Source organism: Lolium perenne, chromosome 1 (assembly GCF_019359855.2).
Source record: "Lolium perenne isolate Kyuss_39 chromosome 1, Kyuss_2.0, whole genome shotgun sequence".
Classification (NCBI taxonomy): domain Eukaryota; kingdom Viridiplantae; phylum Streptophyta; class Magnoliopsida; order Poales; family Poaceae; genus Lolium; species Lolium perenne.
In genome coordinates this window covers 253,109,754-253,129,681 of record NC_067244.2, presented here as the reverse complement: position 1 = coordinate 253,129,681, position 19,928 = coordinate 253,109,754, and the positions used below count along the sequence as shown (strand labels likewise).

At 44.7% G+C, this 19,928-nt stretch overlaps 2 protein-coding genes across 2 annotated transcripts in view; one reads left to right on the top strand and one right to left on the bottom strand.

The window, feature by feature from the left end:
* LOC127339887 (uncharacterized) overlaps window positions 1-4,259 on the bottom strand; it is a 76,536-nt gene extending 72,277 nt beyond the window's left edge. The window contains exon 1 of the mRNA XM_051365686.1: window positions 4,227-4,259. Within this exon, the coding sequence (XP_051221646.1) occupies window positions 4,227-4,259 (33 nt within the window). The remainder of the gene's footprint in view (window positions 1-4,226) is intronic.
* A 7,364-nt stretch (window positions 4,260-11,623) lies between these two features.
* LOC127327429 (uncharacterized) lies at window positions 11,624-19,690 on the top strand. The gene is made up of 4 exons (XM_051354205.2): window positions 11,624-11,640; window positions 11,728-12,065; window positions 18,539-19,573; window positions 19,647-19,690. The coding sequence occupies exons 1-4, from the start codon at window positions 11,624-11,626 to the stop codon at window positions 19,688-19,690; spliced, it is 1,434 nt and encodes a 477-aa protein (XP_051210165.2).
* Window positions 19,691-19,928: the final 238 nt, after the last annotated feature.

Genomic DNA, 19,928 nt, shown 5'->3' with positions numbered 1-19,928 from the left:
GATGACCACATATTCCCTCGTGTACGTCCTTCAGAATCATCCTTCCTTCTTCGGGTGTGACGCACCTTTGTAATACACCCGATATTGTACAGCTCCCCTTTGACCACCGTAAAAGCTTTGGATCGTCGAATAACTCGCTTTGCTTCAATTGGGTCATCGGGTATTTCTTTCCTTAAGATGTATGATATATACGCTTGCATCCATGGGACCTGCACCATCATCACTAGCTCCTGTTCCTCTTCTTCCTCTAGTGCTTCTTTAGGAGTTGTCGAGGTTTTCTCATCCTTCTGCTTCTTCTGTGCCTTCTTCGGCTTTGTAGACCTCTCGGTTATCTCTTCCCAGAACACACCTGGTGGAATTGCGAGGCACTGCGACCCGATATTTGCAAGAAAATCAGCTTCATCATCATTGCTCAGCCTGCTGATGTGATTTACCTCGCATCCACCAAATAACTTCTCGAGCTCATTGTACACTTCCTGGTATGCCACCATGCTATCATTGACTGCATCACATTGGTTCATGACTTGCTGAGCCACCAATTGTGAGTCGCCAAAGATTTTTAGTCGAGTTGCACCACAAGCCTTAGCCATCTTCATGCCGTGTATAAGAGCTTCATATTCTGCCTCATTGTTAGACGCGTTCGGGAACGTCATCTGTAAGACATACTTTAATTTGTCGCCTTCAGGTGATATGAGTATCACGCCTGCTCCAGCTCCTTCTACCTTCTTGGACCCGTCAAAGTTCATAGTCCAAGTTCTCGATAAATCCGGGGGTCCTGTGTTTTGCAGCTCCATCCACTCTGCGATGAAATCTGGCAGAATTTGTGACTTTATTGCTTTCTTTTTTCATACGTGATGTCCCGAGGAGAAAGTTCCATTCCCCAAAGGGAGACACGACCCGTATCTTCTGGATTGTTTAGTATGTTGGATAAAGGTGCCTCATTGACCACTATTATCGGGTGCGCCGAAAAATAGTGTCGCAATTTTCTTGCGGTTGTGAATACTCCATATGCTAGCTTTTGGTACTGCGGGTACCGTTGTTTTGAAGGCGATAAAACTTCACTGATGAAATATACCGGCCTCTGTACTACATGGAGTTTTCCTTCCTCTTCTCTTTCGACAACAAGTGCTGTGCTGACCACCTGGGGTGTGGCCGCAATATATAACAAGAGGGGATCCTTCTCTTTAGGCGCCACCAAGATTGGTGGTGTCGAAATTGTGCGTTTAAGATCCTCGAAAGCTCTATTTGCCTCTTCGTTCCACTGGAACTTCTCTCCTTGCTTGATTAAAGCGTAGAACGGTAACGCCTTTTCTCCCAGCCTGGCGACGAATCTGCTTAAAGCTACGACTCGTCCAGTTAACTGTTGTATTTCTTTCAACTTTGTTGGCTTCCTCATTGTTACGATAGCTTGAATTTTTTCGGGATTAGCTTCAATCCCTCTTGCTGAGACTAGAAACCCGAGAAGTTCTCCTGCAGGGATGCCGAAAGAACACTTCGTCGGATTCAGCTTGAGACAAAACTTATCGAGGTTGTCGAAAGTTTCCTTCAGGTCCTCGATTAGTGTTGCCCCCTTTTTTGACGTTATGACGACATCATCAATGTATACTTGTACGTTTTTCCCAATCTGTGTTGACAAGCACTTCTGCATCATCCGCTGATATGTTGCTCCCGCGTTTTCAGACCAAAGGGCATTGTTCTATAGCAAAACACGTCGTAAGGTGTGATGAACGCTGTTTTGACCTCGTCTTATTCTTTCAATCTGATCTGGTAATAACCAGAGTATGCGTCCAGGAAGGAAAGACATTCGCATCATGCCGTGGAGTCGATAATTTGATCGATCCTCGAGAGGGGAAAGTGATCCTTTGGACAGTGCTTGTTAAGACACGTAAAGTCGACACACATGCGAAGGACTTTAGTGTTTTTCTTTGGGACCAACACTGGGTTTGCTACCCACGTGGCCTCTGTATGCAGCTCTTTAATGAAACCAGCTTCTCTGAGTCGATCAATCTCTGACAGCATAGCTTTGCAGTTTGGCTCCGAAAAATGCCGCAAAGGTTGCTTAATTGGTCTCGCTATTGGATCCAAGTTTAGGTGGTGCTCGGCAAGTTCCCTGGGTACTCCTGGCATGTCAGCTGGACACCATGCGAAGATTTTCCAGTGCTCACGGAGGAACTCGACGAGCGCGCTTTCCTATGCGAGGTCCATGTCTGTCGCGATGGACGTTGTTTTCTTCGGATCTGTCGGGTGAATCTGCACCTTCTTGGAATCCTTCGCAGTGTTAAAGGTTGGTTCTTTGTTAGGCCTCCCCACATCTGGCAGCACATCATAACCAGTCGTGAGCCTTGACGCCATGTATTATGCTTGCATCCCGAAAGTTTCTGACAGTCGATGAAAATCCTTGTCACATTTATCGGCTAACGCGAAGCTTCCTTTGACTGTGATTGGTCCCTTAGGTCCAGGTAACCTCCATAACAAATATGTGTAATGTGGTACCGCCATAAACCTGGCATATGCTGGTCGTCCCAACAAGGCGTGATACTGCGACGGGAAATCCTCGACTTCAAACTCCAGCCTTTCTATTCTGTAATTTTCTCGGGTCCCAAACTGAACGTCGAGATTGATCTTCCCCAACGGATAACTCGGCTTCTTTGGCGTGATGCCATGGAAACGTGTGTCGGTAGGTTTCAGATTGTCTAGAGATATGTTCATCTTCCTTAATGTATCTGCGTACATAAGGTTTAGACTGCTGCCTCCATCTATGAATACTCGAGATACGTCGAATCCTGCGATTACTGCTGGTAAGATAAGTGCTGACTGCCCTGGTTGAGGAACTTGCTGCGGATGATCCGCTATTGTGAAGCCAATGTCTTGCCCTGACCAATTTAGGTACTCAATCGTTGGTGGAGGCATCTTCTCTGCCATGAACACTTGTCGCGAGATTACTTTCTGAGCTCTATTGGACGGCCTACCCTTCTAAATCATCGAGACCGCACCGTTGGAGTTAGGATCAACGTATGGAGGTGGTTGTGGTGATGCCGCTATTCTGAGCTGGTGTCGATTTTCGTCCGTAATTGCGGGGGAGGTGGTAAGTGGATCTCACTCCTAGGCCCTTGAGGATTTCTATTTGTCGCCTGAGCATTGGCTTGCCCTGCAAACCTTAGCATTTCCTGAAAATTTCGACAGTCCTTCTGCAGGTGTCCTGACAGTCTCTTCCCATTGCTGTCAAGATAGAAGTGCATCTGACACGGCCCGTTCATCATATCTTCGGGAGACACGAAGGGTCTCTGGAACCTTGGCCCACTATTTTGCCTGTTATTTCGGGAGTCATCTCTATTGTCGCCTCGCTGCTCCTTTGATAGTCATCTCTATTGCCTCCTCCGGCGCTTGCTCGAAATCCGGCCGAGATTTGACCAGGAGCATCGTAATTCGAGAATTGTCGAGAAAACCGACGTCTATTTTGAAAATTTCGACCACGGTCCTCCTCTGGTGATCTATGCCGCTTATTGTGAACAGCATCTTCTCCATCTGCCCATCTGTTTTCTATCTCCATCAACGCTGATACTGTCTTTGGGTTGGTTCTCCCCAAGTCTTCGACAAAATCTCCTCGTCGAATTCCTGCGACAAACGCATCTATTGCTCTCTCGTCAGATATGTTCTCTGCCGAGTTTTTAATGATATTCCACCTTTGGATATATTTTCTCATTGATTCATCCTGCTTTTGTCGACACGCTCTCAACTCTTCTAACGATGCAGGTTTTTTGCAGGTGGATCGAAAGTTCTTGACGAACACATCCTCGAAACTGTCCCAGCTGTCGATGGAACCCGGAGGAAGCTTCTTTATCCAAGACCTCGCGGCTCCACTCAGATGTACTTGGATGCTCTGCATGGCTGTTGCTCTGGTTCCTCCTATCAGCTTCACCGTCTCGAGATAATCAACTAGCCAATCCTTTGGATCTTGCAGGCCGTCGAACTTTTTGAAGTTATCGGGTAATTTAAACCCCGAAGGTACTCGAGTTTTTCGGACCCTCCTTGTAAAGCACGGCAGCCCACACATATCCTCGTCATCTATCTCCGGGGAGTGCCGATGTTCCCTTCTATTTTGTTGTGCTTTGTCCACCCGTGCTTGAGCTGCTGTGTCTCTTGCTCCACTTGTTCTCGGGACCTGGTGCTGCTGCAGCAGGTCGTGGACTATTTTGACTTGCTGATCCTTCGGGAGGCGAAGTTACGAACGCTGTACCCATGGCTCCAACTCCTGCCATGGCCATATTGTACAATGCTTCTCTTGGATCTCCGGGAGGTGGCTTGCATGCGAGGATAAAGGCTTGCGTCGCCATATACCCAGCTTCCGGTGTCTTAGGGATGATGTTCCCCCTCGTGTCTATCGACATAAAGGACATGTTGAGGTTCTGAACTAGGTTTTCTCTGTCAGCCTCAGGTATGTTTTGCAGCCGAGATCTTGCTCTGTTTCGAGCTTCTCTGTGGCTATCTCCCTAGGTTCCTGAATGTCGACTTAACTCCGCCCTTCGCCTGCTTGATGCGGAAGTTGCCTCCCTTCTTCTATTCAGAGCAGCTATCTGTTTTTCCAATTCTCATCCAGCTCGGGCGAGTCTATATTGGTATGCTTGCAGCTCTTCCGTCGTAGCGGTTGTAGCCATTGGTTCTATACCATCCATATCTCTTGCGGCTCTATCCCACGCTTCTTGTGGAAGTTGAACCCTTAAACACTGTGTGGGCCCGACGTATTTAGTGCCTAGACCTCGCCTAAGGTCAGAGGGATCAACGTATGGATTTCCCAAATCATCGAAAGCCTCTGACGTCTCCTCCTGATCGCGACTCGGTTCTCCGATGGCATAAATCTGATGATATTTTGGATTCTGAACCTTGCTGGGTTTGGTGACAGCATCATAGAGATTGGTGAAGACCTTTCCAACGGTAGTAGATCTGTCGATGAAGCTGAAGCTGTCGATGCTGCTCGAGTCATTGCTTATATCATAGTCCGCAGATGACTCGAAGGACATGTCGCTGAAGATCTTGGCGAGTTTTTCGCTTGCCCTGGTGCTGATGAAGCGTGGCGATGAAGTCTCCTCGTCGCCTGACTCGATTGACGGTGTTGAATTTGAAAAGTCGGGATCGACCGCCGATAATCCCGATGAGATCGGAATTTCGAGACGATACACTCTTTCTTTCTCGACGCGAAAGTGGAACCTTCCGAACGTCATCTCCATAGGATCCTCCAGATACGCATATGCATCCAAACGGGAGGGCGGGTGAGGAACAAAATCGACTAGACCAGTTTCGATCTGTTTACCTCTATCCATCGCGTTGCTTGCAGTTGACGAAGTCGACGATCTTGAACGTGCCATCGAGATCAGATCCTTGACGCCTCTAATCCCCACAGACGACGCCAATTGACAAGGGATTAACTTTTCAATGCCTACGGGTTGTAGACTAGGGTTTAGTCGGAAGTAGAGGGCAAGTAGATCTCGAAGGTTTCAGCCGAAAAGTGCTCGACGATATGAAAACTAGGGTTTGTGAGACAATGAATAGATGCTTTCTTTGTCCCTCGACTCCCCCTTAAATAGGAGGCGGAGCCGAGGGTTTCGTAATACACAAGTTACAGAGTCCGGGAGGGTTTCCAACTCATCCCGCAAGATTACAAGTATTACTTCCTAATACAACTCTAGCTTTCCTTAATAATAATTTGGGCTTCCGATTCTTCTTATCCTTCGAGTCGGGGGCCTTCGATAAACCCCTGGTACCATCTTCGGCAGGCCCATTGGGGATGCCTATGTCACATATCTACTTAAACGACATCAAACCTTAAGTGTGTCACCCTACGGTTCGTGAACTATGCAGACATGGTTGAGACTTCTCTCCGACCAATAACCAATAGCGGGATCTGGAGATCCATAATGGCTCCCACATATTCAACGATGACTTAGTGATCGAATGAACCATTCACATACGATACCGATTCCTTTTGTCACGCGATATTTTACTTGTCCGAGGTTTGATCATCGGTATCTCTATACCTTGTTCAACCTCGTCTCCTGACAAGTACTCTTTACTCGTACTGTGGTATGTCATCTCTTATGAACCATTCATATGCTTGCAAGCTAATTAGATGACATTCCACCGAGAGGGCCCAGAGTATATCTATCCGTCATCGGGATGGACAAATCCCACTGTTGATCCATATGCCTCAACTCATACTTTCCGGATACTTAATCCCACCTTTATAACCACCCATGTACGCAGTGGCGTTTGATTTAATCAAAGTACCCTTCCGGTATAAGTGATTTACATGATCTCATGGTCGAAAGGACTAGGTAACTATGTATCGAAAGCTTATAGCAAATGAACTTAATGACGTGATTTTATGCTACGCTTAATTGGGTGTGTCCATTACATCATTCATATAATGACATAACCTTGTTATTAGTAACATCTAATGTTCATGATCATGAAACTATGATCATCTATTAATCAACAAGCTAGTTATACAAGAGGCTTACTAGAGACTCCTTGTTGTTTACATAACACACGTGTATCAATGTTTCGGTTAATACAATTATAGCATGGTATGCAAACATTATCATAAACACAAAGATATATTATAATAACCATTTTATTATTGCCTCTTGGGCATATCTCCAACATAACGATCCTTAACGAGCTGCTCGCGAGCGCTCGAAAGAACATAACGAGTCGAGCCGAACAATGATTTTAGCTCGTTATTCTTAACGAGCTTAACGATTCGAGCCATAACGATCACGAGCTTAACGAGCCGAGCCTTAACGATCCGACCAGCTCCTTAGTCCACCCCTAAACACGACTGAGAAACACGGAGAAACAGAAACATAGGTGCGCCAAGATTCCGAACAACATCGAACGGTGCAAAAACTAGCTGCTTGCCAATTGCAAAACAGCTAGTTAGGAAAAGTGAAAAAAAAGAACCAAAACTACCTCTTCGTGTTCTGTTCATATCGCCGCGACGCCGCCTAACCCCTCGATCAGCCCTCCGCGGCTCCGCCCGTACTGGCGACGCCGCTGCCCAGCCCCCAGGGCTAGCGCCGCCGCCGACGCGACGACTGGCGGAGACGCCGCTGACGCGCCGCGCCGTTTAGAGCCCGACCTGCAGTCTACAGAGTGCAGATACAGAACCACGTCGAAGTACTTCCAGCCTTCTGCTACCAACGATTGGTAATTTCCGACCTGCCGGCTTCTTGCCCTCTCTAATTGATGTTTTCTCTGTTTAATCTACTCGAATTTTCAATTATACCGAACGCACTCAAGATTGCAGAACCAAATAGCCAATTTCATGGGTCTAGTTAAATTTGCTGATTTTGAATTGGGACTAATTTTATTCAGTACGATTGCACATAGGATGAAGGGGACAAAGAGATCAAAGATCAGCTCATCAATTCGACCGGTTTCATCTTATTTTCCAACACTGTCACAACATGGCAATACGATCCAGAACCAATCTTGTGGGGCTGAAGAAACATATACAAATGTTGATGGAACATCTAGTACCACACAACAGCAATCCCCTGCCCAGCAGCAAGATAATCCGGATACTATTGTTGTTAATCCAGAGGTGCATAACAATAGTACCGAGTATGAAAATGGTAGTGTTGATCTTAATCCAGAAGATATTGTTGCGGATCCTAGCCTTTGGAAACCGATCGAGGAGCTAGATGTGAATGTCAGAGATGCTGCTAGGAGAGAGTATTTGGTAATGGGGCCATGCCAATTAACCAGTTGGTCATAAATTTCCTTCTGAATTAATTGCAAAACAAAATCGTAGATTTTAGGAGAAGTGGTTTAAAAGGTATGATTGGTTGGAATATAGTGTAGCTAAAGATGCTGCATTTTTTTTTACTATTTTCTCTTTAAGCAACCACGCGCGGAAAATTTTGGTATAGAATCATTTACAAGAGTTGGTTTTAGTTATTGGAAAAATGGAATTGAAGCTTGTGATCTTCATGCTGGATTCTGGGGAGGACGCTAGACGCCGTGCCACACGCTTCTACTTTGAGAAGGGCTGGCTGCAACGCGCGGATTTTGGGGATTTGGTCACGGCTAAGTGGCATAGCTTGGAGGGACTAGGGGACCCCTTCTTAGACCCCATCGATGCCTGGCAGCACGTTTCCGGAGGTCTGAGGCAATTCCTCAAGGGCTGGGGAGCCAACATTGGGAAAGCTGACCGGGTCCTGAAGGAGGACATCCTCGGGAGGATTCAGGCCCTTGATACACGTGCAGATTCCACGGGTCAGGATGACGAGGGCTGGGCGCTGAGGTATCATCTGGAAGGCCAACTCACACACTTGCTCAAGATGGAGCAGGAGTATTGGAGACAGCGTGGACGCCAGTCCTGGCTCCTCCATGGGGATGCGAATACGGCGTACTTCCATGCGATTGCTAATGGGCGCAGACGCAAATGCACCATCGCCCGTCTGGTGACTGATCAGGGGATCATCACTGAGAGCAAGGACCTGCAGGAGCACATCTATAGCTTCTACCGTAACCTTATGGGGGCGGAAGGGGAGAACAGGCTGTTCTCCTTAACGCAGGACACCTGGGTGGCGGATCGACGGGTTTCGGACGCTGAGAATGAGGACCTTATGCTATCCTTCTCAGGGGAGGAGGTGGACGGGGTGCTTAAGGGTTTGAAGGTTGACACGGCTCCCGGCCCGGACGGGTTCCCGGTCATTTTCTTCAAGAGATTTTGGGTCTTGGTCAAGCCCTACATCTTGGCCATCCTTAACGGCTTTGCACTGGGACGTGTGGATATCGCGAGACTTAACTTTGGGGTGCTTACGCTCATCCCCAAGGTTCAGGGGGCGGAGGATATTCGCCAATTCCGCCCGATTGCGCTGATCAACGTTATCTTTAAATTTGTTGCTAAAGCGTTTGCGATCAGGCTTTCCCCCATAGCTAACAGATACATTGGTAGAACCCAGACGGCCTTCATTAAGGGTAGACACATTCATCAGGGGATTATTTCCCTTCAGGAGATCATCCATGAAACGAAATCCAAGAGACTTAGGGGAGTCTTCTTGAAACTTGACTTTGAGAAAGCCTACGATCGAGTCAATTGGTCTTTTCTCCGGGAGGTGCTCCTCCGGAAGGGGTTTAACCCAGGGTGGGTCCACCGGGTGCTCAGTTTGGTCTCGGGGGGGCCAAACAGCGATCAGCATCAACGGTGAGGTAGGCAACTACTTTAGGAATGGGCGAGGCGTGCGTCAAGGGGACCCGCTATCCCCCCTCCTCTTCGATTTCGTGGCCGAGGCGCTCGCCGCGATTTTGGACAGAGCCCTTGCTGCGGGACACATTGAGGGTGTTATCCCGCACATCATACCAGGAGGGGTATCACATTTACAGTATGCGGATGACACGATCATCATGATCCAGCCGGAGGACCTGGCTATTACCAACTTGAAATTCCTCCTTCTCTGTTTTGAGAACATGTCGGGGCTCCGCATTAACTTCCATAAGAGTGAGGTCATGGTCATGGGGACCTCGGACCTGGAGAAGCAGAGGATTGCCAACATGCTTAACTGCAAACAAGGGTCCTTTCCCTTCACATATCTTGGCCTTCCTATCTCTGACCATGCCATTACGGCCGCGGATTGGGGTCCGCTTACAGCAAAGGTGGCTAAACGGGCAGACCCGTGGACGGGTAAATTCATGTCCTCGGCGGCACGTCTCATCCTGGTGAATGCTTGCCTGTCTAGCCTGCCCTTACACGCCATGGGGTGTGCATGCTTGGGGACGGCATACACGACGTCCTTCGCAAACACCGCGCGAAATTCTTTTGGGAAGCTAACGGCCCAAAGAAGAAATATCATTGGGTCAGGTGGGACGCGGTGTGTATGCCCAAGTCCATGGGGGGACTTGGCATCATGGACACCAAACTCATGAACGTTTGTCTCATGGCAAAATGGGTTTGGAAAATCATGACTGGCGCTCAGGGTCTGTGGGCGGACATCATTCGCGGCAAATACCTGAACGGTAGAGACATCTGGGTAGACTCGCACCCAAGAGGATCACAATTCTGGAACACGCTTCAGAGGATCAAGCGAGTGCTTTGTTTGGGGACAAAGCATCAAGTGGTTAGTGGGACATCGACCCGGTTCTGGCACGATTGGTGGTTAGGACCGAGACCCTTTCGGGAGAGATTCCCAGGCCTTTTCGCCATAACGGCAGATCCGGAGGCCTCGGTGGTGCAAGCCGCAGCCGGCGGGTTTTGGGACATCCCCTTGCGCAGGGAGCTTGGCAGGCTTGAGCACAGGGAGCTCACTGACATCCGGAGGGATCTCCAGACAGTGGGTCTGAGGGCCGGGCGGGATGTGATCCGATGGTCTCTCGAACCCTCTGGAGAGTTCTCTGTACGATCCCTATATCTCAGGCTATGCCAGGGCACGACACGGAAACACTATGGGGTGCTTTGGAGGATCGCTGTCCCTCTCAAGATCAGGATCTTCCTCTGGCAGCTAGTGCGTAAACGCCTTCCCTCCAATGACAATATTCGTAGGAGGAGGGGACCATCTTCGGGGAGATGTGCCCTTTGTGGAGAGATGGAGGACACAAACCACATCTTCTTCACCTGCGTCTTAGCCAGATTCTTGTGGAGTGCGGTTAGAGAATTACTGCATTGTACTTGGAACCCCACGTGTTTGGCGGACGTTTATAGGCTGCTTCAACCGTACAGAGGCCAAACTAAACGGGTCTACTGGATTAGCTGTGCGGCGCTGTGCTGGACCCTGTGGAACATTAGAAACAAATTTACCATTGAGGGGCGCTTCCCTAGTCAACCTGCTGATTGCATATACAAAATGTCTCTCTATCTACAGGTGTGGAAGCAAGTGGCTAGGAGACAGGACCGTGAGGCTGTGGAGCTGACCATTGACAGACTGCGCACGCTCCACACTTCCTCCAGGATGCAGACATAGCATTCTTAGCTGTCTTTATCATATCTACCTTGTATCTGGATTATGTTTATGTCTGTGTGTATGTGTTCTCCAAATGTTGGGGCATTTGGATGTGTTAGTTCGTGAACTGTGTTACCTTCCGTGCTATCGGTGGGAGTTGTATCTTGGACCTTCGGTTGTATGGTGTTGCTTTAATAATTTAAAGCCGGGCTCTGCTCGAGCCTTCAGTCTAAAAAATATTGGTAAGGATCTCAGTAGTGCTCACAATAAAGCTAGAAAATATTGCGAGGCTTTTAAAAATCAGAGGCAAGGTGTGGATTATGTGTTGTCCGCTGCCAGAATGAAAGACGAGGAAGAATATAAAGCTCAAATGAAAATTATGATAGGCATTGCAATTTTTTTGTTATTACAAGCTCTTGCATTTCGTGGGCATGACGAGTCTTCTAGCTCAAACAATAGAGGGAATTTTCTTGAGATGCTGAAATGGTATAAAGGGAAAGATGAAAAGGCTGCAAAATTGCTTGATGGAGCTCCTAGGAACCGTCAAATGACTGCACCAAAAATACAAAAGCAGATTTGCAAAGCTTGTGCTCATGTGACCACCAAAGCTATTATTGATGACATTGGGGATAAAAAAGTTTGCGGTTCTTGTTGATGAGGCATGAGATGCATCTATTAAGGAACAAATGGCCATGGTTTTGAGGTTAGTTGCAGCGACTTATATATTTCACCTATTTGAGTGATTCAAAATTTTAATGCATGCTAACTTTATTTTTCTTTTCATGTGTAGGTACGTCAACAATAAGGGGCATGTGATAGAGAAGTTTGTTGGTGTGAAGCATGTCCCAGACACGACTTCCTCTTCATTGAAGATAGCTTTGGATGGTATGTTAAAATCTCTTGGTTTATCCATATCTAGTGTCAGAGGTCAAGGTTATGATGGAGCGTCAAATATGAGGGGACAATTCAGCGGATTGCAAAGACGCATATTAGATGAAAACCCATATGCATTTTATATCCATTATTTTTCCCATCAGTTGCAACTAGTGGTTGTCTCTATTGCCAAGTGTTGTTCATCTGTCTTAGACTTCTTTAATTATGCAAACATTATTGTCAACACGGTTAATGCTTCTTGATGTCTACTTCCCCCTCCTTTTCCTGTAGACAGTGTTGGGCCTCCAAGAGCAGAGGTTTGTAGAACAGCAGCAAGTTTTCCCTTAAGTGGATCACCCAAGGTTTATCGAACTCAGGGAGGAAGAGGTCAAAGATATCCCTCTCATGCAACCCTGCAACCACAAAGCAAGAAGTCTCTTGTGTCCCCAACACACCTAATAGGTGCACTAGTTCGGCGAAGAGATAGTGAAATACAGGTGGTATGAATATATATGAGCAGTAGCAACGGTGCCAGAAAATAGCTTGCTGGCGTGTAGTTGATGGTGGTAGTATTGCAGCAGTAGTAACACAGTGAAACAGTAAACAAGCAGTAGTAACGCAGCAGTATTTAGGAACAAGGTCTAGGGATTACACTTTCACTAGTGGACACTCTCAACATTGATCACATAACAGAATAGATAAATGCATATTCTACACTTTTGTTGGATGATGAACACATTGCGTAGGATTACACGAACCCTCAATGCCGGAGTTAACAAGCTCCACAATAATGCTCATGTTTAAGTAACCTTATAGTGTAAGATAGATCAACAGACTAAACCAAGTACTAACATAGCATGCACACTGTCACCTTCATGCATATGTAGGAGGAATAGATCACATCAATATTATCATAGCAATAGTTAACTTCGCAATCTACAAGAGATCATGATCATAGCATAAACCAAGTACTAACACGGTGCACACACTGTCACCTTTACACACGTGCAGGAGGAATAGAACTACTTTAATAACTTTGCTAGAGTAGCACATAGATAAATTGTGATACAAACTCATATGAATCTCAATCATGTAAAGCAGCTCATGAGATCATTGTATTGAGGTACATAGGAGAGAGATTAACCACATAGCTACCGGTACAGCCCCGAGCCTCGATGGAGAACTACTCCCTCCTCATGGGAGCAGCAGCGGTGATGAAGATGGCGGTGGAGATGGCAGCGGTGTCGATGGAGAAGCCTTCCGGGGGCACTTCCCCGCTCCGGCAGCGTGCCGAAACAGAGACTCCTGTCCCCCAGATCTTGGCCTCGCGATGGCGGCGGCTCTGGAAGGTTTCTGTGGTTTTCGTCGATCGTATCAGGGTTTTCGATCCAGGGGCTTTATATAGGCGAAGAGGCGGCGCAGGAGGGTCGAAGGGGCGACGACACCATAGGGCGGCGCGGCCGGGGCACAGGCCGCGCCGGCCTAGGGTCCTGGGGGCCCGTGCCCCCTCTGGTCCTTCCGGGTGTTCTGGATGCTTCCGGTGAAAATAGGAACTTGGGCGTTGATTTCGTCCGATTCCGAGAATATTTCGTTACTAGGATTTCTGAAACCAAAAACAGCAGAAAACAGGAACTGGCACTTCGGCATCTTGTTAATAGGTTAGTTCCAGAAAATGCACGAATATGACATAAAGTGTGCATGAAACATGTAGATAACATCAATAATGTGGCATGGAACATAAGAAATTATCGATACGTCGGAGACGTATCAGCATCCCCAAGCTTAGTTCTACTCGTCCCGAGCAGGTAAAACGATAACACAGATAATTTCTGGAGTGACATGCCATCATAATCTTGATCATACTATTTGTAAAGCATATGTAGTGAATGCAGCGATCAAAACAATGTATATGACATGAGTAAACAAGTGAATCATAAAGCAAAGACTTTTCATGAATAGAACTTCAAGACAAGCATCAATAAGTCTTGCATAAGAGTTAACTCATAAAGCAATAATTCATAGTAAAAGCATTGAAGCAACACAAAAGAAGATTAAGTTTCAGCGGTTGCTTTCAACTCATAACATGTATATCTCATGGATATTGTCAACATAGAGTAATATAATAAGTGCAATAAGCAAGTATGTAGGAATCAATGCACAGTTCACACAAGTGTTTGCTTCTTGAGGTGGAGAGAAATAGGTGAACTGACTCAACATTGAAAGTAAAAGAATTGTCCTTCATAGAGGAAAAGCATCGATTGCTATATTTGTGCTAGAGCTTTGATTTTGAAAACATGAAACAATTTTGTCAACGGTAGTAATAAAGCATATGTATCATGTAAATTATATCTTATAAGTTGCAAGCGTCATGCATAGTATACTAATAGTGCCCGCACCTTGTCCTAATTAGCTTGGACTACCGGATCATCACAATGCACATGTTTTTACCAAGTGTCACAAAGGGGTACCTCTATGCCGCCTGTACAAAGGTCTAAGGAGAAAGCTCGCATTGGATTTCTCGCTATTGATTATTCTCAACTTAGACATCCATACCGGGACAACATAGACAACAGATAATGGACTCCTCTTTTATGCATAAGCATGTAACAACAATTAATAATTTTCTCATTTGAGATTTGAGGATTGTTGTCCAAAACTGAAACTTCCACCATGGATCATGGCTTTAGTTAGCGGCCCAATGTTCTTCTCTAACATATGCATGCTTAACCATAAGGTGGTAGATCTCTCTTACTTCAGACAAGACGGACATGCATAGCAACTCACATGAAATTCAACAATGAATAGTTGATGGCGTCCCCAGTGAACATGGTTATCGCACAACAAGCAACTTAATAAGAGATAGAGTGCATAATTACATATTCAATACCACAATAGTTTTTAAGCTATTTGTCCCATGAGCTATATATTGCAAAGGTGAATGATGGAATTTTAAAGGTAGCACTCAAGCAATTTACTTTGGAATGGCGGAAAATACCATGTAGTAGGTAGGTATGGTGGACACAAATGGCATAGTGGTTGGCTCAAGTATTTTGGATGCATGAGAAGTATTCCCTCTCGATACAAGGTTTAGGCTAGCAAGGCTTATTTGAAACAAACACAAGGATGAACTGGTGCAGCAAAACTCACATAAAAGACATATTGAAAACATTATAAGACTCTACACCGTCTTCCTTGTTGTTCAAACTCAATACTAGAAATTATCTAGACCTTAGAGAGACCAATTATGCAAACCAAATTTTAGCAAGCTCTATGTATTTCTTCATTAATGGGTGCAAAGTATATGATGCAAGAGCTTAAACATGAGCACAACAATTGCCAAGTATCACATTACCCAAGACATTTATAGCAATTACTACATGTATCATTTTCCAATTCCAACCATATAACAATTTAACGAAGAAGAAACTTCGCCATGAATACTAAAAGCTAAGAACACATGTGTTCATATGAACCAGCGGAGCGTGTCTCTCTCCCACACAAGCATTTATTCAAACAAAAACAAAAACAAAAGCATACAGATGCTCCAAGCAAAGCACATAAGATGTGATGGAATAAAAATATAGTTTCAGGGGAGGAACCTGATAATTTGTCGATGAAGAAGGGGATGCCTTGGGCATCCCCAAGCTTAGACGCTTGAGTCTTCTTGAAATATGCAGGGATGAACCACCGGGGCATCCCCAAGCTTAGAGCTTTCACTCTTCTTGATCATAGTATATCATCCTCCTTTCTTGACCCTTGAAAACTTCCTCCACACCAAACTCGAAACAACTCATTAGAGGGTTAGTGCACAATAAAAATTAACATATTCAGAGGTGACACAATCATTCTTAACACTTCTGGACATTGCATAATGCTACTGGACATTAGTGGATCAAAGAAATTCATCCAACATAGCAAAAGAGGCAATGCGAAATAAAAGGCAGAATCTGTCAAAACAGAACAGTTCGTATTGACGAATTTTAAAATGGCACCAGACTTGCTCAAATGAAAATGCTCAAATTGAATGAAAGTTGCGTACATATCTGAGGATCATGCACGTAAATTGGCTTAATTTTCTGAGCTACCTACAGGGAGGTGGACCCAGATTCGTGACAGCAAAGAAATCTGGAACTGCGCAGTAATCCAAATCTAGTACTTACTTTTCTATCAACGGCTTAACTTGGCACAACAAAACACAAAACTAAGATAAGGAGAGGTTGCTACAGTAGTAAACAACTTCCAAGACACAAAATAAAAACAAAGTACTGTAGAAAAATAACACATGGGTTATCTCCCAAGAAGTTCTTTTCTTTATAGCCATTAAGATGGGCTCAGTAGTTTTAGTGATGCACTCGCAAGAAATAGTATTTGAAGCAAAAGAGAGCATCAAGAGGCAAATTCAAAACACATTTAAGTCTAACATGCTTCCTATGAAGAGGAATCTTGTAAATAAACAAGTTCATGAAGAGCAAAGTAACAAGCATAGGAAGATAAAACAAGTATAGCTTCAAAAATTTCAGCACATAGAGAGGTGTTTTAGTAACATGAAAATTTCTACAACCATATTTTCCTCTCTCATAATAACTTTCAGTAGCATCATGAGCAAACTCAACAATATAACTATCACATAAATCATGAGTCTCATGCATAAATATATTACTCTCCACATAGGCATAATCAATTTTATTAGTAATAGTGGGAGCAAATTCAACGAAGTAGCTATCATTATTATTCTCATCAAGTGTAGGAGGCATAGTATAATCACAACAAAATTTACTCTCCATAGTAGGTGGCAACAAAAGACCACTATCATTATAATCATCATATATGGGAGGCAAAGTATCATCAAAGAAAATTTTCTCCTCAATGCTTGGGGGACTAAAAATATCATGCTCATCAAAACCAGCTTCCCCAAGCTTAGAATTTTCCATATCATTAGCAACAATGGTATTCAAAGTGTTCATACTAACATGTTCCATGGGTTTTTTAATTTTCGGATCAAACCATCCATGTCTTAAATCAGGAAATAGAGTAAAAAGCTCATTGTTGTCCATTATGCCAAACTAGTGTAAACAAGAAACAAAAAGTTGCAATTGCAGGATCTAAAGGAAATAGCTTCGAGTACTTACGACAGCGGAGAATAGCTTAGTAGCCGAGATCCGGAGTGTGAGTACCTTTTACCTTTCCTCCCCGGCAACGGCGCCAGAAAATAGCTTGATGTCTACTTCCCCCTCCTTTTCCTGTAGACAGTGTTGGGCCTCCAAGAGCAGAGGTTTGTAGAACAGCAGCAAGTTTTCCCTTAAGTGGATCACCCAAGGTTTATCGAACTCAGGGAGGAAGAGGTCAAAGATATCCCTCTCATGCAACCCTGCAACCACAAAGCAAGAAGTCTCTTGTGTCCCCAACACACCTAATAGGTGCACTAGTTCGGCGAAGAGATAGTGAAATACAGGTGGTATGAATATATATGAGCAGTAGCAACGGTGCCAGAAAATAGCTTGCTGGCGTGTAGTTGATGGTGGTAGTATTGCAGCAGTAGTAACACAGTGAAACAGTAAACAAGCAGTAGTAACGCAGCAGTATTTAGGAACAAGGCCTAGGGATTACACTTTCACTAGTGGACACTCTCAACATTGATCACATAACAGAATAGATAAATGCATACTCTACACTTTTGTTGGATGATGAACACATTGCGTAGGATTACACGAACCCTCAATGCCGGAGTTAACAAGCTCCACAATAATGCTCATGTTTAAGTAACCTTATAGTGTAAGATAGATCAACAGACTAAACCAAGTACTAACATAGCATGCACACTGTCACCTTCATGCATATGTAGGAGGAATAGATCACATCAATATTATCATAGCAATAGTTAACTTCGCAATCTACAAGAGATCATGATCATAGCATAAACCAAGTACTAACACGGTGCACACACTGTCACCTTTACACACGTGCAGGAGGAATAGAACTACTTTAATAACTTTGCTAGAGTAGCACATAGATAAATTGTGATACAAACTCATATGAATCTCAATCATGTAAAGCAGCTCATGAGATCATTGTATTGAGGTACATAGGAGAGAGATTAACCACATAGCTACCGGTACAGCCCCGAGCCTCGATGGAGAACTACTCCCTCCTCATGGGAGCAGCAGCGGTGATGAAGATGGCGGTGGAGATGGCAGCGGTGTCGATGGAGAAGCCTTCCGGGGGCACTTCCCCGCTCCGGCAGCGTGCCGGAACAGAGACTCCTGTCCCCCAGATCTTGGCCTCGCGATGGCGGCGGCTCTGGAAGGTTTCTGTGGTTTTCGTCGATCGTATCAGGGTTTTCGATCCAGGGGCTTTATATAGGCGAAGAGGCGGCGCAGGAGGGTCGAAGGGGCGACGACACCATAGGGCGGCGCGGCCAGGGCCTGGGCCGCGCCGGCCTAGGGTCTGGGGGCCCAGTGCCCCCCCTCTGGTCCTTCCCGGGTGTTCTGGATGCTTCCGGTGAAAATAGGAACTTGGGCGTTGATTTCGTCCGATTCCGAGAATATTTCGTTACTAGGATTTCTGAAACCAAAAACAGCAGAAAACAGGAACTGGCACTTCGGCATCTTGTTAATAGGTTAGTTCCAGAAAATGCACGAATATGACATAAAGTGTGCATGAAACATGTAGATAACATCAATAATGTGGCATGGAACATAAGAAATTATCGATACGTCGGAGACGTATCACTTCTTGTCATAGAAAAGATAAATTGTTGCAGAGTCAACATGATGAGATTGTGGAACAAATTGAGTCTGGTGATATCTTCACGGAAAGAGGAAAGAACCAACAAACTAATCTTGCAAGGCCAGGAGATACACAAAAAACCACAGCTTCCGGTTTGTTGGAAAAAATGGAAAGCTTTGAGTTTGTATTTATAATGCATCTTATGATCATGATTCTTGGAAAGACAAATGATCTATCTGCATGCTTGCAAAGGAAAGATCAAAACATTGTGCGTGCCATAGGGCTAATTGGTACTACATTGAAGGAAGTTGAGAAAATAAGAAACACCGGTTGGGATGAGATTTTTGAAGATGCGCAGGGATTTTGTCTTGTGCATAATATTGTTGTGCCAGTTATGGAAGATAAAATACCAGCTAGAGGTCATTCAAGGGGTCCTGGTAGTCAGTTAGTAACTTACTATGACCATTTTCATCATGAAATATTCAATGTGGTGCTTGATCAAATTATTGTTGATTTCAATAATCGCTTTGCTGAAAGGTCTACTCAGTTATTGAGGTGCATAGCTTGTCTTGATCCAAAGAATTCTTTTGCTAATTTTGATAGTGATAAGTTAATTGAACTTGCAAGAATGTATGCTCATGACTTCTCCCAGTATGAGTGTATAGTTCTTAGGGATCAACTTGGCACATTTATTGCTGATGCAAGAGAAGATCTAAACTTTGCAAATTGTATTGATCTTGGGAACCTTGCTCTTACGATGGTTCAAACTGAGAGACACAAGACTTTTCCGCTGTTATATCGTCTTGTTGAGTTAGCCTTGATTTTGCCAGTTGCAACCGCGACAGTGGAAAGAGCATTCTCGGCAATGAAGATAATTAAGACAGATTTGAGAAATAAAATGAATGATGATTGGATGAATCATAGTATGTTATGCTATATTGAGCGACACATATTTGCAAGCATCGAAGATGATAAGATTTTGAAGTGTTTCCAAAGTATGCGGTCACGCAAAAAACAACTACCAAGTTTAGCCAGCGGTAAGTTACTTTTCTTAGCAATACAACTGTTGCATCATGTATTTATTCACACCTTTTCTGATCATTTTTGTAGGTTCTAGCTCCGCTCCTATTATTGATGAGGAAATGGTAGGCTAGAAGTACGGCAAATCTCACCTATTTAGGTACCAAAAATATGATCTGGTCGTGCTACTATTCAAGATTTTTTTATAGTTTTTCTTATTTTTATCTGGTTAAACATTGAACCTTCTTTCATATAAACGTCATTTATGCATTTAGTGTGCAAAAGCCAATACTATGCCTTAATTAGAAAAGGATAATGAGGTATTTTTTTCATACTTTCTGGCCATTAGAAAATTAGCCCTGGTCCTTTCCA